Genomic DNA, 17482 nt, shown 5'->3' on the forward strand with positions numbered 1-17482 from the left:
GCTAACTTGGTTTAAGCGCAGAACCCCAACTCCAGTGTAAGCCCCACTTGGGCAGGTCAAATAATCCAACACACCCCTCAGGATCACTAGTCTGGCCCTTTAATTGCAGAGTTCGCACATACAGTCATTTATGGACCAGCTGCAAAGCACCTACTGGGCATCCTCACAGGATACAGATTATAAGGATCGCCTCTGCCATGTCGCAAGGATGCATATATTGTACACATACATTCTTAGCCTCCCCCACAGATGCTACTGCTTCCCTGTACCCTCCCCGCTCAGAGCTGCAAAATAACATTGCAAAAAAACACCATATACATATATAATTAAATAAAATATCCCAATGCTGATAATAAGAATGAAGAAAAAAAGTACAATTTGTACACAGTCTATGAAAATGATAGACAAATTCTGAGGCCAGCCAATCCATGCCCAGTGGGGAAATGGTGATCGATTGCCACTGCCTGCCCCTTTAAGGAAAACATTTCTTTGCCTGGTGACAAATAACAAAAATCCCTTTGAAGAAATATAATCTTATATACATACTGCTCAATTGCATGTGCCATCTCACCACAGGATGACATGTCTTCTGACGGTTTTGCCTGCAGATAGTTTTGCCCTGCGTATTGAGCAAACTTTTGAAATTCAGACAAAGAATTGAAATTCAGAATTGATCCAACAACCCCTTTGAAACCAATTATTTGAATCCGAAGATGAAAATGAGCCAGGTTTTCGAAGTATCACCTGGGATTTCTGAGGAAAAATTGCTGCGGTGTGTAAATTTATAGCCAAAAACTCTTTTGAAAACTTATTTCCAATGCTTTTCTGAAACATAACTTGTAACACATAGGCTGTTTCAAGGGATATCCCATTAAGAAAACTCTTCCGGGGTGCAGAATACTATTCGCAATAGGTTTGTATATCAGAGCAAATGTTTGCAGCCCCATCCCATCCTCAAACTTGCCCCAATTCCTTCCTCATCTCCTTGAATGCTTGGCCAGGCTGCAGAATGTCCAGCTGGAGGCTTAATGTTGAATACTAAATGACATCCCAGAGAGATCCATATTCTCACCCGGGAGATTCGGGGCTGCAGTCAAGATACTCCACACCCTCCTCCCTTCTCCACTCTAAGCATCCCAGTGCCAAAGTATCTGTTTGCTGTTCTTTATTCCTGGTTCTAAAGAAACGTTGGGGCTCAAGGGTTTGTAATACGCGGCCACCCCCTTAAGAAGAAAAGCCAATTTCTGAAAGTCCTGCAAGTATTCCCATCAGGAAACGCTGTCATCTAGTGGTTAGCTATATGAGCTGAATTCCCAAAGGATGGTTCGCTTGCTTAAACATGGGGCCATGATGAATCTCCAGGCACATCCTGTCTGATAAGGCTCCTCAACCTCCTCACTCCCAGTTTAATCTCCACATGGAACCTGCCCCTGTTCTCCGAAAAGAGAAGGGGCAGTGAATCTACGCCGCGCCAAGGCCACTCTGCTACCTGCTGGGTCACTGCCGCATCTACAGACACAAGTCCATAAGGTGGGGCAGGACAAAGCCTGCTCCCTCTAGCCCCAAACATGGCTCCATTTAACCAGATCACCAGGACTCTCCTCTATGGAATCATTCTGCATTGGCCACAAGAAACCATGACAGAGTCCCGTCCCCCGTCCCCCCCGTCGACCCTAATCCACTCCGAAGAAAGCCGCTCTAAAAACAGGCCTCCCTCCACATCCATCCTTCCATTATAGTCTGTGGCAACGGAGATGAGAGAGAAGAATCCACAGCTGTTCTCGGATTTGGCCGGAAGTCCTGCCGCACGCTGGCCACTTTTCGTTTTCCTTTTTGGTTGGAGAGTGAATCCTAGGTTGGCCAAAGGTCCGTTGTGCACCAGATCCAGCAGGAGTGGCAGAGGAAGAGAGAAGAGTGAAGAAAGGGTGAGTCCAAGATGGCCGCGGGCGAAGGAGGCTGCGAGTCCCTCGAGCACCAACTGCGGATTCATCCCCCTTCCAAAGGTCGCTCCTGACTACCTGCCTCGCAGGCTGCGTGAAAGGCCTCATCAGAGTTGGTTAGAAAGCGGCGGCAGGTGCAGGCCACAGTCTCTGTTGCTGTTTGAGCTGCATAAACAGGAGAAACAAAGTTAGGTAAGACCACAGAAGCATCTAGTCTAATCCCTTGAAGTGCAGGAATATGCAGCTGTCCCTTACGGGGATCAAACCCACAACCTGGGCATTGTCAGCAACATGGTCTAACCAACCGAGCTATCCAGCTGATCAAAAGTGTGAAATGCCCCGGAGCAATCCACTCCACTATGGGGTGCTCTAGGCCATATCTCTATGGCCAGAGAGAGAAATAAGAAGGCTGTAGGAAGTCCTACGTTACACTATCCTGTGCTGCAGCATATGGAATCACAGGATCATAGGACTGCGATCCCAGGGCCATCTAGCCCAAGGCCAAGCAATGCAGGAATCACAGCTAAAGAATCCCTGATAGAAGGCTGTCCAACCTCTGTTTAAAAACCTCCAACGAAAGACAGCCCACCACCTTCCGGGCATTAGAAGGGAAGAGAGAAGACACAAGAATCCGAGACCATATAACACTGGTCTTGAAAGACCTACACTGGCTCCCAGTACATTTCTGAGTACAATTCAAAGTGTTGGTGCTGACCTTTAAAGCCCTAAACGGCCTCAAAGGCCCAGTATACCTGAATACCCCCATTGTTCTGCCCAGACACTGAGGTCCAGCGCCAAGGGCCTTCTGGCTGCGAGAAGCCAAGTTACAGGGAACCAGGCAGAGGGCCTTCTCGGTAGTGGCACCCGCTCTGTGGAACGGCCTCCCATCAGATATCAAAGAGATAAACAACTACCAAACTTTTAGAAGACATCTGAAGGCAGCCCTGTTTAGGGAAGCTTTTAATGTTTAATAGGTTCTTGTATTTTAGTGTTCTGTTGGAAGCCACCCAGAGTGGCTGGGGAAACCCAGCCAGATGGGCGGGGTATAAATCATAAATTATTATTATTATTATTATTATCCTTTCTCCACACCCCTGAAGTAACAGGAGGAGTCAGGGAACATCCCATTTTGCAATGGTGGGAGAGGAGCTCAAAGTCTCTTGGAGGCAGAGGTTGGGCATGCAAGTCCAAGGGCACATGTTTCACTCCCCCTTCTGTCGCAGCCTCACCTCCATCACAAGTGGGCTCATGTTAACATGGCTGCTCTCTGGCTACGCATTCCCTCCGCGTGCTTTCTCTAGCTTCTTCCTTCGGTCTTCTGGGATCTCGTGCATGCTTATCCCGTGGTTGCTGGCCCTGGAAGCAGAGAGGAGAAACAGGGGGTTCGTGTGGAGAAGGGGGCCGTGTCCCCCAAGAGCCCAGAGCCCACCCTATTCTGTTCCAAAGCCGGATGTTCTGTTCCTTGTCCTCTGAACTCACCCTGGCTGTAGGTCAGGGGGGGTGGGGATAGGTTTGTTGAAGCCCGCGCGGCCTGTGAGCCAAAATGTCTCTTCAGTCCCTTTTCCCTGCGGAGAAAAAGAAAGAGGCTGATGCGGGTGCGAGGACATGTTTCAAATGAACTCCCTGAGCACCAAGAGCAGCAGCCCCCCAAAAAATCCTTGCAACAGGTGACACCAGAAGCACTTTGCCAACTTCACCGACACAGCAGTTCCCAAGGCAGGCGCTACCTCCCCTTGGGTGAGGGGGCAGTGGGATTACCTGGGGGGGGCTAAGAGGCAAGGGGGCAGCAGTGGGCTAAGAACTTACTTCTAAACCACCTCTTAATGGTTCATGCCCAGGTGAGGGAATAACACCTTAAAGAGAAATGTAGCCAAGAGAGATGTACAAGCTTAGCGTCCCAGTTTATTAAGAGATAAGCGACAGCATCTCCAAACCAGGAGTTCAGAGGACCACCAGTCAGGAGAACTGTGTCCGAGGCACATTTTAACACAGCTTGCATGGGGTTTTCAGAAACATACTGGTTTTAGCTCATATAATGCATACGTGAAAGGCCAGGGAGCTAAAGCTGTCTTGCTTCTCTTCGTTATCCTCTTTCGCCCATTACCTTGGGTGCCCCGGTCTCTCGATGCCTTAGACCATTCATTTCACACACTTACTGTCTGTCTTCTTGACAAGCAGACATTCAAAAAGTCCTTAACATACCTTCCCCCCGGGAAGACTCAAGGCAAGAACAGCCTGTCACATAAACATTCTGTTGCTACACTATGCAAGCAGCACTCAGATATACAGGGTGGGTCAGGGCTGAGAAGTCCAGATAGCACAAAAGTCATTAGAGCATTGATACACAGGTTCCATTACAGAGGGTAAATGCAGGGGTTAAAAAAGCACATACATTTTATTCAGTGCTAAATTCTATAAATTCTATTAAGTGCTAGATGGGCTAACTAATTTCATAAAACAGAGGAGGCACTGCAGGTGTAAAGGACTATCATCTTGAAAAGCTGGTTGTCACTGGAACAAGTTAATCCATTTTGCCAAATTAAATACACTACTTAGTTGTAAATCAATTTTGAATAAATGTGCAATCGATGGTTACGGTTTTGAATTCCATTGTGCTCTTATCTTCCTTAGTGGGTTGTGCAAACGGCTATTCTGAACAATGCTTTTTATAGGGTAGGGTAGGCGGCACTGGAGATGGGTTTATGCAACGGGGTGGGGGAGGCAGTGGCCCCAAACAGTTTGATCTAGCAGTTCCAAAGCACACACAGGTGTGCTGCCCACACTGGGGCTGCTCTGTTTGCTTCCCTGCCAGAGAAACCATCACCCATGGACACACATGCAAATGAAGGGGGCGTATCTTTTGCTTGCCAGAGGGCTCCCCCCTCCCCCATCCTAGGGATTTGGGTCTGTTCTGCATCCTCTGGGTGGAGCTTTGACCGGAGATAGGAGGGAGAATTGGAGGGCCCTTGCAGTCGGAAGATGCCCCTCCCTTGCCCCAGGTACCTTGAGCTCTGTCTTGCCTCGGAGGTCCAGCTTGTAGCCCTCCTTGAGGTCATGTAGGATCTGAACGGTGCGGATGTTGACGTGGATTCGATAAGCTGTGGAGACAACAGGTGGGGGGTGAGATGTGGATGCCTCTGGGAGACATAACAGCATAAGAAGGGTCTTCTGGATCAGGCCCATCTCCTCCAGCATCCTGTTCTCACAGTGGCCAACCAGATGCCCGTGGGAAATCCACAAGCAGGATTTGAGCACATGAGTCCTGCTCTCTCCTGTGGCTTCCAGCAACTGGTTTCCAGAAGCATTGCTGCCTCCATAGCCCTCGCCTCCTCCATGAATTTGTCTATCCCACTTTTAAAGTCATCTGTGTTGGTGGCCATCACTGCCACCTGTGGGAGCAAGTTCCATGGTTTAACTTCACGCTGTGTGAAGGAGGACTCTCTTTTATCCATCCTGAATCTTCCAACACTTCATTGGCTATCCATGAGTTCTATTGTTATGAGAAAGGGAGAACCCCCCCCCCCCCGACCAATGGCTGGGATTCCAAAATGTGCGAAAGGTTCCAGGTTTAATCCTCAGCATCTCCATGTGAGGCTGAGAAAGGCGCCGGCCTGAATCCCTGGAGAGCCATTAATGCCACCATGGATCGAAGCTTCATACACAGCAGAGGCCCTGCCCCTGAGCTATGGCCCTTCCTCAAATTTCCATTTGTTCCCTAATCTATCGCCATAAAGTTTGATGACTTTTTTTATTATTGCCTTTTATTCGTATGTTTGTTGGAAGCCACCTAGAGTGGCTGGGACAACCCAGTCAGATGGGAAGGGTGTAAGAAATATAATATTATTATTAGTGGCATCCCAAGATGGTCAGCCAAGCTCATCCAAATTGGGCAGACTCCATCCCCAGCAGAAACCCCTCCCCCTGCAGCCCCCCAATCTGGGCCATGGGCTACTCACGCAGTCCTGTGGACTCCATCCGTGAGGCAGTGTTGACTGTGTCCCCAAAAAGACAGTACCGTGGCATCGTCAGCCCCACCACACCAGCCACGCAAGGCCCTGCCATGGGAAACAGATCAGCCTTGAGCTCAGAGGTTTCTTCAACCTTAACGGCTCTCCCCATCACCTCTCCCCTCCTGCCCAGTTGAGCTCTCTTCAGAAGAGCCAAGTAAGAGTGGATAGGGCCACGAAGTACAGGTGGGCCCCTGTGGCTGGAGGCCATTGCAGCAGCCCTGCCTTCGTGACAGCCTACCTGAGTGCAGGCCGATGCGGATCCGTACTGGCACGTCTGGCATGTGACGCATCTTGAAGGTGCCGACAGCGCTGAGGATATCCAGCGACATGTTGGCGATCTCACCTGCGTGCCGGTTGCCGTTGCGCTTGGGCAGCCCGGAAGCAACCATGTAGGCGTCGCCAATGGTCTCCACCTGTTGGGAGAAGCCAGGTGGAGATGGAGCCCATTCTCAAGGGAAGAGGCCATGGATTCAGGGGACACCTCGAGCCAGGAACAGGGCCTGCTCTGAGAACCAGGCTTTGCTAGTCTCCTCTCCTCAGTAGAGTTCCTGATGCCAGCACCTCTCCAGCCTGAAGAGGTCACGTTGCCTTCCCACACTGGGTTCCAGCTCAGAGGCCGCAGCCGAACCCAGAGCTCCACCGCGCTGCTGGAGGCAGCAGCTTCAGAAGCAGTCTGGGCTCCTTTAAGAGGAGAGGCTCCACCCACCTAGCTGCCCAGAGGAAGTTGCGGTCCTAGTTAAGGCTCAGTCGGGATTCCCTGGAATGAATGTCCACAAGCCTGCCTTGTCTGACAGCCAGCATGTGTGTCACATGGAGCTCTCCAGGGTGCTAACCACCTTGCTACTTTGCCTTTAAGGATGTTGGCCTCTGTTTTATCAGACCTGCATCTATCATCTGCGTTGACTGACCTTTGCTTGACCTGACTTCACCTCCTGGATCCTAAATTTTTACTAGCAATATGTGACTTGTTTATCCCTGGACATATCTATATCTAGCACATTCTCCACTCAGGCTAAGATCCTGTCCCATGCCCAGGACAGAACCCTAGTAGGGGTTGAGTCCATGAGGAAAGAGGCTCCCCCAGTTGCCAGAGGGCCAGGGAGACCTAGAAAATGAACCTTGAAGAACATCCCCCTCCTGATTATCACTAGGAAGCCGTTCAGGAGCCCTAGAATCATCCTCCCCTCCAACTAACTCAAGGCCCAGCCACTTCCCAGCCAATATGAGTTTCGCTTGGCAACACTAAGCACCCGTGTCATCCTATCTTCTTTTCCTTCACATCCCTTGGATCCTCCAAGCCCCACCCTTTCTCTGCCTCCTGCCCACAGTAAAGGTGGCTGACAGAGCCGACAGGTCTGCACCTTATAGACATCATGGGAGCCGATGATGGCATCGAAGAGGGTGTAAAGGTCATTCAGAAGGTCGACCACCTCAATGGGCTCACTCATGGCTGAGATGGTGGTGAAGCCCACAATGTCACTGAAGTACAAGGTCACCTCTTCAAAATACTCTGGTTCCACGGGAGCGCCAGTCTTCAGGGCCTCCGCTACTGAACTGAAGGGGTGACAAGCAGAAATGTCAGCCAGTCTCTCCTTGGGAGAATCAGAATGCGCTTAAGGGTGCCTGTAAGTGCAATTAACAATATTTAAAAAAAAACAGCTCCCCCCAATTTCTCTCCAAATTCTATCCCAAGCTTAGCAATGTTCGCTGCTGACAGAACATATTAATCCCAGCAAAGCAAGGAAGGGGCAGCAAGAAAAATCCTTGCTTCACGGCTCAGAAGGGAGCTCAGAAAGGGGGAGCAATAAGAAAAAGGTGGGAAACTTTGAGAAAAGCTGAGTGTTTTTTTGTTTTACGCGTTAAAAGAAAAACCGAGAAAGAGCGGTTGGAGAAAATAAATGAGGACCAAAAAAAATATCCCTGAAATAAAGGAGGAGATGAAATAAAAGCTAGGGTGTAAAAGAACAGATTGAAGGAGAGAGACTCCAAACAGGTTGTTGCACTGAGCTGAGACAGGAAACGGACTGAGCCTCAACAGGAAGAGAGCAGAAATGTCTTCTGTAGAAGTTTCGGGCATTTCCTGTACCCAACCTGCAAGGCAGGCAACACAACCCACTTGGAGACCTCTTACACACACAGGTGAACAGGCAATTCCCTCATTTCTAGGAATGTCAGGCCGCCAGGACACGCTCTGGTTGCCCCACTTAAGCTCCGCACATAATTTCCACAGACTCACGGGGGCAACATCTGCGTCAACAACTTGTCTGTCTTTTGCTTCTCAACCTCCAGCTCTTCCGTTCGCTCCCGGATCAAGTCCTCCAAGTTGCTGGAGTACTGCTCCAACATCCGTAGCATGGAGTCGATGATGTTTGTCTTCCGACCTTTGTTGATGCTCTTGAACTGCAGGAGAGGGACGGAAGGGGCATTAGGAAGCGACCTCCCTACCCTCTGGGATCCTGGCAAATAACTACTCCGGAGGCCCACTCACCTGGTCAAAAATCTGGTTGATGTTTGGCCTTTTCTCAGGCTGCTCGCTCCAGCACTGCTTCATCAGCTGAATGCACTCCATCGGGGCTTGGTCTACCGAAACAGAGGGCCGGCAGAGTGGGGGCGGCTTCTCTACTTTCTTAATGATCTCTGTCGGACAAGGAAAACAATTCGCTTCTGTCCTGGGCAGGCCAACTCCTCTCCACTCTGCAATCACTCCATAAACTCCATTACTACCCTGCTTCACACAGCACTCTGTGTTTCAGCAACCAAACCCTACAACAGGGGCTGTCCTCTGCATGTAATCAAGACCAGCCACCCTGAACCCTTCCTTAACTCCCGCCATGTTTCTGGGGCCAGCGTGTTAACTCACCTACCCGCCACAGCAACCCTGCTCAACTCTCCAAACCAAAACAATGTCACAGCCATCTTCAAATATCTTAAGAGCTGCCCCATGGAATATGGAGCAAGCTTGCTTTCTCCTGCCCTGGAGGGTAGGACTCAAACCAATGGCTTCAAGTTACAAGAAAGGAGATTCCGATTAAACATTAGGAAGAACTTTCTGACAGTAAGAGCTGTTCAGCAGTGGAACAGACTCCTTTGGAGGTAGTGAGCTCTTCTTCCTTGGAGGTTTTTACGCAGAGGTTGGATGGCATCTGTCATGGATGCTTTAGTTGCGATTCCTGCATTGCAGGGAGCTTAGCTAGATGACCCTTGGGGTCCCTTCCAATTCTACGGTTCTAACTTTTCCATGTTGGTTATTCCAGCATGACCAACTCCAGAGTGACCCTCCAATCCACACCAGGCAAAGTTTGCCATGGAAAAGAATTGCGGTAATGCCATGTTAAATGCCATAGTTAAAGCTATGGTTTTCCCAGTAGTGATGTATGGAAGTGAGAGCTGGACCACAAAGAAGGCTGATCGCCGAAGAATGGATACTTTTGAATTATGGTGCTGGAGGAGACTCTTGAGAGTCCCATGGACTGCAAGAAGAACAAACCTCTCCATTCTGAAGGAAATCAGCCCTGAGTGCTCACTGGAAGGACAGATCCTGAAGCTGAGGCTGCAAGACTTTGGCCACCTCATGAGAAAACTCCATGGAAAAGACCCTGATGTTGGGAAGGATGGAGGGCACAAGGAGAAGGGGACGGCAGAGGACGAGATGGTGGGACAGTGTTCTCGAAGCTACCAGCATGAGTTTGACCAAACTGCGGGAGGCAGTGGAAGACAGGAGTGCCTGGCATGCTCTGGTCCAGGGGGTCATGAAGAGTCAGACAGGACTAAACAACTAAACAACAACAATGGCATGTTACATGGGATGGGCCCGTTGTTCAGGAGCAGAGCCTCTGCTTGGCATGTAGAAGGCCCCCGGCTCAAAAATAGTTATACAGACCAGGAAAGGTTGGGGATGGGAGCTAGTCTGTCACCACCAATCCCTGCCCTTTATATACCTTCAGGGGTCATGTCCAGCATGCAATAGGGGGCAGCACGGCATATGACTTCCTGCATAATTATGGAGATACTGAAGACATCTCCCCGGAAAGAGCCTTTCCGCTCCTGGGATGGGTCTCGCAGTAGCTCAGGCGCCGTCCATAACCGGTCTAAAAGGGGGCATGGGAAACAAAAATCAAGCACTTTGAGGTGTCCCCTCCTCCATCATACCCAGCCTTCTCTGCCTTTCATTCCTTGCAGGCATTCTCTATAGCTCCATTGGTCTGCCCCCTTTATTATGGGTTCCCTCTCCAAATCTAACAAGGGGAGCAAAACCTGCAGCCTTCTCCAAGGCCAGCGATGGAGACTTCCTCGCTCCTCTCTTATTCAGCCACTGGCTGCTTGAAACACAGTGGATGTCTGTACTTGAGTTCTGCAGCCCCTTGCTAAAAACCTGCTTCCCTGTTAAAATTGATGTGAATAAAGAGTGCAACTTGAAATGTTTGGGCACTGTTTCTCTACAGACACCTGAGATTCAGCCTCCTTTCATAACTTAGAAAATGCAGAGGTGGACGCAATCTTTGCTGCTATCTATATTTCTGGTTGACAGGCTGGCAAAATCCCAGAGGGCTGTTTGCCACTGATCTCTAATCTATATTGAACGATTCCGTGGAAAAACTGCGCCAGCCAGTAGAGCAATATGTCACTGCTTTTAAAAAGCATTTCATAGCAGGGAGCAGCAGCGACACGTTTCCTGCTTAGCAAAGCTCTCTGCAACAATCCCCAGACTTTGCATTAGCCTGTCTCCCTTCCCCTTCCCAGGTCCCAACTTCCCCTGCTAACCCTCTGGGCTCGGTGTCTCTCGTGGGATCTTCTGGGCCTCCAACAGCTCGTTGTAGCCATGGTCGGTGACCTTGAGGACAAAGCGGCCATCCACCACGCAGTTCCGAGACTTCAGCCGCCCGTGTGGGAAGTCATGATGGTGAAGGTATTTCATCCCCTGGAGAGGAGAGGGAAGAAAGGGGTGAAAAGTCTGCTCACAGCTCCAACTATTGCTTGGATCTCCTCCCAAGAACAGCAGCACACATTTCTCTCCTTCCTCCCTCCTGCTGCTAGGACATATTCGAAGCCAGTCTTTGCCAACCTGCTGCCCTCCAGATGTTTTGGACTGAAATCCCTACAGCTCGTCCACATTTCTGCTTGCCATGCCTAAAAAACATGGGTCCAGTATACCTGAAGGAGCGTCTCCACCCCCATTGTTCTGCCCGGACACTGAGGTCCAGCTCCAAGGGCCTTCTGGCAGTTCCCTCGCTGCAAGAAGCCAAGTTACAGGGAACCAGGCAGAGGGCCTTCTCGGTAGTGGCACCCGCCCTGTGGAACGCCCTCCCACCAGATGTCAAAGAGAAAAATAACTACCAGACATTTAGAAGACATCTGAAGGCAGCCCTGTTTAGAGAAGCTTTTAATGTTTAATAGACTATTGTATTTTAATATTCTGTTGAAAGCCGCCCAGAGTGGCTGGGGAAACCCAGTCAGATGGGTGGGGTATAAATAATATATTATTATTATTATCCAAGCAATTTCCCGCTTGCCCCATGCTTTCTAGGCACAGGTCTGAGCAGATTTGCCTTTGTCCTGCTAGCCCCTACAAAACCTGTGCTATCCCCACGGAAAACCCTCTAGCCATTTGTTCCAATTCAGCGATAAACGGTATGTTTTCCCCGGGGGAAAGTGGTTGGGAAAAGTAGATGAGCTGCTAGGCTTTCTGGGGCTGATGGGAGCTGTAAAACAACTGGAGTACACCTGATTGTGAAGACTGGTTCTAAGCCAATCCAGATGTTTTTGACAAATAGACCAGGAGGTTTGGGCAGCAGTGTCCAGCCTGCTGGACTGCGTAAGTTGGAAAACCCACAAAATTATTCCTATTACACTAAGGTGGTAGATTCTCCAGTATTATTCTGTCAACAAGTTTCCCTTGTGTTTATACCACCTTGTTCTATAGAACACCTCTGACTTCTCTGTTAGGCAAGCAAGACCCCTGGATACTGCAAAATCCAGATGGATTGGGGAGGAGACACAGTCAGCAGTAGAGTATCTGTTTGGCTTGTATAAGGTCCCAGGTTCAGTTACTGGATGGGAATGTCACCACCTGCTAACCCTGCTTATGGACTTTCCCAGAGGCAACTGACTTGCCACAGCAAGAAGGAAAATGCTGGACAAAAAGGAACTGTGGTCTGATCCAGCAGGACTCTGTGGTTCAGTGGCGGAGCTTCATGCTCCGGCACTGGGGGGTGGAGAGCAGGCGGGGGCAGGGCTGGCGCGCATCCTGGGGGCGAGGCGCGCCGCCTGCAGGGGCAGGGCACCCAGCGGGGGCGGGGGGACAGCCGTGATGGTACCCTGCCAGGATCGCGCTGCCAGGGGTGGTGTGCTCCCCCCACACTCCTCTTCCTCCGCCAGTGCTGTGGTTTCTGTTATATATTCAGTGTTTGCCTGAGCTTGAGCCTGGACTAAGGATCCTGAGCTCCTGGGTTCTGATTCAATACATGACGTCCAATCACAGAACATTTCAGGATTTGGGCCTCTGCCATTGGCCCTTGAACTCTGAGTCGTGTTTAGACAGCCAATCACGTTGGGAGGGGGAGTGGCCCAGGTTTTCAGGAATGTATATAAGCAGTTGCTTTGCCCCTGTTTCCCAGTTATGTGGTTCTTGCTGTTATTACCGTGTCTTGCTTTGTGGGAACCCACCTACACTTCAGTTTCCTTTCCTGTTCCCATCAGAGATGTCCTGCTCCTCTTCCTAGGATGGGTAAATCCCCTTCATGCCACGTTCCCAGCCTGGCATTACCTACCCACCCAGATCCCCAAAACCAGATCGCTAGATCCCTCTCCCTCAAGCACCTTAATAAGGTCAAGCAGCAAGGACGACTTGAACATCCAGTCCAACTTCATGTCCTCGTTATTGATTAGATCCTGAAGGCTGCCACGCGTGCAGTGCTCTGAGACCATGGCAAAGATCCCACAGTCGTGGAAGAAGCCCAGGAAAAGGTTCACATTTTCGTGTCGCAGGTCCCGGAGCTGAAGGTGAGGGGAAGTAACAAGAACGGAGGGATGAGAGGAGGGAGCCCCCGGAGGATAGGGGCTGTTGGAGGACCGTCCAGTAGAGGGCGCTGTGCATAGTCCTAGTGGTCAGGTTGGGAATTGCACTCACCCACTGAAGCAGCAGGGACCCCCAATGGCCACAGAGGGGAGCGCAAGAGCACTAACCTTTAAGAATGCTGTTTTGGTGGCAGGTTTGATTTCAGTGTGCTTTTCGCCTGGGAATTTCTTCAGCCACACCCAGTCACCCTGGGAAGGAAAACAAGGGAGGGCATGAATGTTCGCCCTCTTAAGATAATGCATCTGAAAGAAGGAAGGCACAAACCCTCCCCACAGCCTGAAAGGCTCACAGAAGGAAGGGGAAAGAGGTAAATATATATGCATTTAAGCAAGAGGAGTGGAGAGTGAAGCAAGGAATGAACAGAACACAACCCCAGAGAGACCAGGAAAGGCAAATTGGCCCAGCCAAGCTAACAGGGACCTCTTATCCCCCGAGAGAAAGAAAACAGCAGGGGAAAGGGGTCTTGCAAAGTAACAGCAAAGCAGTTATCTTATACTCTCAAATTCTTCACAGACTGAGACTACCAGGGTACAACCTCCGTTCCACAAGATCTTCAGGCACCTTTCTCAACGTGCCCCACATCAGGTGAGGTGCAGTGGGTGGGTATGGTAGACAGGACATTTTGGGTGGTATGGAATGGCCTCCCTGGAGAGGTTCACTTTTATTTCTCCAGGCCTTTTAAGGTGCAATCCTGTAGTGGAGCGATGCTGATGGAGGGGCTTTAGGATTCATTTTGGCGGAATGCCAGATCCAGTAGCGGAATGCCAGACAGGCCACTGTTGTGACAGATACACCAATATGCTGACGGTGGAATGGCCAAAATGGGATGGAGTCATAGGTGGGGTGTGGGCACCATGGGGGTAAGAAGACGTAGACTATATCCAGTACGCCTTCAATTCCCTATGGCTGTAACCTGGCCAATGGTGGAACTTTGCTGTGTTCCACCCAGGACCTGATGCAAATAATTTCCTCCCCTTTTACTGCAACCAGGGGTGGAGGGGAATAAAAACTAGCCCTGTGTCATTGACTACAAGGACTACATTGCCACGGCAGAGCGTATGGTGTAACTCCAACACCCAATGTCAGCACAACACTGCCAGGATATAATCCCCACACAGGGAGACCATAACTCAGATGGCAGGGAGTGTAGCATGGGGCTTCATCTTTCTGGTTCACGTTGTGCATGCTTAGTGCCCACAGGAGGGAATTCTGGTGCAGGGGGCTATAAGGAAAGCGGCACTTTGTGCAAAAAGTGGGGAGGACTTGCATCCCAAGAACACATGTGATCTGAAGTATGTTGCTAAAACTTCTCCTACAACCTTCGGGAAGACCAGGACAGGGCATCCTGCACAGGTGAGCCAGGGAAAGTTTGGGGAGTGGAAGACGCTTGCTGCTATTCAGCCTTTGCCAACCTGGTGCCCTTCAGATGTTTTGGACTACAACTCAATTCAAAAAAGGTTGTTGAGGCAAGACTTAACCTCTGGCACAAGCCGTGCCTGGTTATTCTTCAGCAAGACTTGTCCTTCTGCATCAGACTTCCCTAAACTGGTGCCTGGTGGGGCTGGTAATCCAAAACAAATGGATGGCGCCAGCTTGTGGGTGGCCGGTACCATGTGCAACTGCTGAAACTGTCTCCTCCCATCCCCTCATCCCTTTGCCACTGTGTCTTACCTGAACTACATTGTTCGACAGTCTTCCTTCCCTGCCCACCTGCGGAAATAGCAGGTGGGCAGGATGCCCCTGCATGCTCTCTTTTGGCATGAGCCAGGGACGCCAACCATTGTCACTGCTGGCCAACCACTTATGCTCCCTTCCTGCCTCACAGGAACCACACCCCAGATGCATGGAGCAGAACACACACAGGGGGAAGGATCACTGCAGTCTCCCCCCTTATGGCACAGTGGAGAGGAAGGCAGAAGCATGAGCGGAGGCAGGGCTGCAGTCCCATGTGGCCCCACTCCCTCTTCTCGCTTTGACTGTGTATACATTAAAATGCAGCTCCATCGTTCTTTTCCTCAATTCAGACTCAAGCTAGTTTGCAGGGAAATCTATCAAAACACAGTATTTCATAAGAAATGACAGAATATACCGTATTTTTTGCTCTATAAGACTCACTTTTTCCCTCCTAAAAAGTAAGGGGAAATGTGTGTGCGTCTTATGGAGCGAATGCAGGCTGCGCAGCTGTCCCAGAAGCCAGAACAGCAAGAGGGATTGCTGCTTTCACTGCGCAGCGATCCCTCTTGCTGTTCTGGCTTCTGAAATTCAGAATATTTTTGTTCTTGTTTTCCTCCTCCAAAAAGTAGGTGCGTCTTGTGGTCTGGTGCGTCTTATAGAGCGAAAAATACAGTATTTGGATCGCGGCTAACGTTTTGTGTCCACCACTTCCCAAATCAGTGCTCGGAGCCCACAGGATGCAGTCTTACACTCCCTTCACAAGGCAAAGATACAGGATCCACCCTACTGCCTGTTCTGTGGAGGCCAGGAGGGAGTCCCACAGTGAATAAGTCTGTGCACATGATCCCATTTACTCTGCATCCACAGCAATTCCACTGCTGGTTTGGGAAGCTGTGTAAACAGGAAATCCACACCTATCCTCAAAATTTGGTGGGTCATGATCTGCTAGACCTGTCTTTTATTTGCATAAATGTATTTGGCTTGATTTTCTTTATGTTTTTATTGATTGTGTTTACTGCAATTGGTTTAAGTCCTTCTACTGTGTTTGTAAATATCGTTAAGTCATTTGTATGAGCAAATCAACTAAATAATAATAATGGTAATATCCTGCCATTTCTTATGAAATACTGCGTTTTTATACATTTTACCTTAAACCAGCTTTGCTCTGAACTTGATATAGATATATATATGGCCCAGCCACATTTTAAGCAGGTAATATGCATACAGTCCAAATTTTCTAATCTGTGAACTATAACACGTGAGATACTTGACCTCCCAACCTGTGAATTTAGCACAAGGCAATCATTGCACCACCCTTTCCCATCTCCCAGGTTTACCCCACGGAACAAAAAAGGGAGGATTTAAAAAGAAATTTTGTTTATCAGCAGTGCTTCTAAGGTCGCTATGGCATATGTTTCAGTACTAATCAAAATACCTTGCTACTACCTTGCCCTGCCCCTCTTCAGCATAGAAGTTTGCCAAGCCAGCATGCATTGTGTGATCTTGCTAAGATATTTGGTTTTCCACAGCCAGATTCTCAGGTCACAGAGGCAGAAATGGGAGCTGGAAGCCATTCGGATTCGCCACACTCAAGGGTAATCCCCCTCTAAAGTCTTCCAGTATTCAGTTCAACAATATTACTTTCCCCACCTTCTAAAAATCTTACAACAAAATAATTCAGGAATGGGATTAATAATTATTCCCCATAACCAACTTCTTTTATACAAAAAAAAATGTAGCATTCCTTGTGATTTTCAGTAGTAAAGTCTTTCCTTCCTTCTATTTCTAAGCAAACCTCCACAATTACCATTCCGAGGACAACAGAAAGGTCTTCTAGCTAAACCAGCAAAATAACACTGAGTTGGTGCACTAACAGTTGTGCACCTCTCTAGGAACCAATTTTGCTACAAGGTAATTTGGAAAACGAGCGGGGAAATTTGCAGAAAAAGGAGGGGGCAGGGGAAGGCTTTTAAAGCACTCATGGGATTAGGATGTAGCCAGCCATCCTGCAAAGCCGGAAACAAACAAAAAGCTTGTTTAGGGCCCCTGTGTGCTACAGAACAGAAGGTGTCTGCTTATTCACACGCCTTACCCATTCTTGTATGAAGCAAAGACTGGGCAATGGGGGAGGGGGCAGTCTGGTTTTTACATCAAAACCTCCCTATGGAATTTACCTGCCCAGATTACTGGCAGTGAACTGGGCTAGGAGGAAAGACAGGGCGGGGGCAAGTTTGTCTCCTATCACCTGCACACTCCCTTTCAATTACAAATTTCACATCTCTTTTGCACACACACACACACACACAGAGAGAGAGAGAGAGAGAGAGAGAGAGAGAGAGAGAGAGAGAGAGAGAGAGAGAAGTGTCCTCTGCACACTAGGGGGAAATAACTTAGGTACTGTATGATTTCTATGTTCAGAAGCAGTCGCCAGTAATTTAAATTAAGCAATATATTCCATCCCTGAAAATAGTCATAAAAATTGGGGTGGCAACATTTAAGCTGCGTTTACTAATTTTAGATGAAACTGTTTAATCAAGTAAAAAGGCAGCTATGATTAAATCAGGCAACACTTCCTTTTTATAGGTTGAACATTTCAATATAAAAATATAAATTTAAGAAGTGCAGATGGCAGAGGAGGTATCTTCCCTACCTCACACAACTTTCAATTTACACCTGGAGGGAATTCCTGTTTTAATAGCATGCCTGTTGAGACCAGTATATGTAAGATGAAGGATAGCAGACTAATCAAATAAGTTGTAGCGTACTGATTAAATCTGCACACA

At 49.1% G+C, this 17482-nt stretch overlaps 1 protein-coding gene across 2 annotated transcripts in view; it reads right to left on the reverse strand.

Annotated features, from left to right (window-relative positions):
- Window positions 1-1663: 1663 nt before the first annotated feature.
- The window catches only part of GUCY2D (guanylate cyclase 2D, retinal), a 28629-nt gene continuing 12810 nt past the window's right edge, over window positions 1664-17482 (reverse strand). For both annotated transcript variants that reach the window (XM_053362162.1, XM_053362161.1), the window contains 13 exons: window positions 13133-13213; window positions 12767-12943; window positions 10712-10868; window positions 9889-10038; window positions 8439-8587; window positions 8187-8350; window positions 7312-7504; window positions 6189-6363; window positions 5897-5995; window positions 4944-5038; window positions 3420-3505; window positions 3170-3296; window positions 1664-2105 (listed from right to left, as the gene is read on the reverse strand). In XM_053362162.1, the coding sequence (XP_053218137.1) occupies window positions 3212-3296; window positions 3420-3505; window positions 4944-5038; window positions 5897-5995; window positions 6189-6363; window positions 7312-7504; window positions 8187-8350; window positions 8439-8587; window positions 9889-10038; window positions 10712-10868; window positions 12767-12943; window positions 13133-13213 (1611 nt within the window). In that variant the 3' untranslated portion in view covers window positions 1664-2105; window positions 3170-3211. The remainder of the gene's footprint in view (window positions 2106-3169; window positions 3297-3419; window positions 3506-4943; window positions 5039-5896; window positions 5996-6188; window positions 6364-7311; window positions 7505-8186; window positions 8351-8438; window positions 8588-9888; window positions 10039-10711; window positions 10869-12766; window positions 12944-13132; window positions 13214-17482) is intronic.

Source organism: Podarcis raffonei, chromosome 13, assembly GCF_027172205.1.
Source record: "Podarcis raffonei isolate rPodRaf1 chromosome 13, rPodRaf1.pri, whole genome shotgun sequence".
NCBI lineage: Eukaryota > Metazoa > Chordata > Lepidosauria > Squamata > Lacertidae > Podarcis > Podarcis raffonei.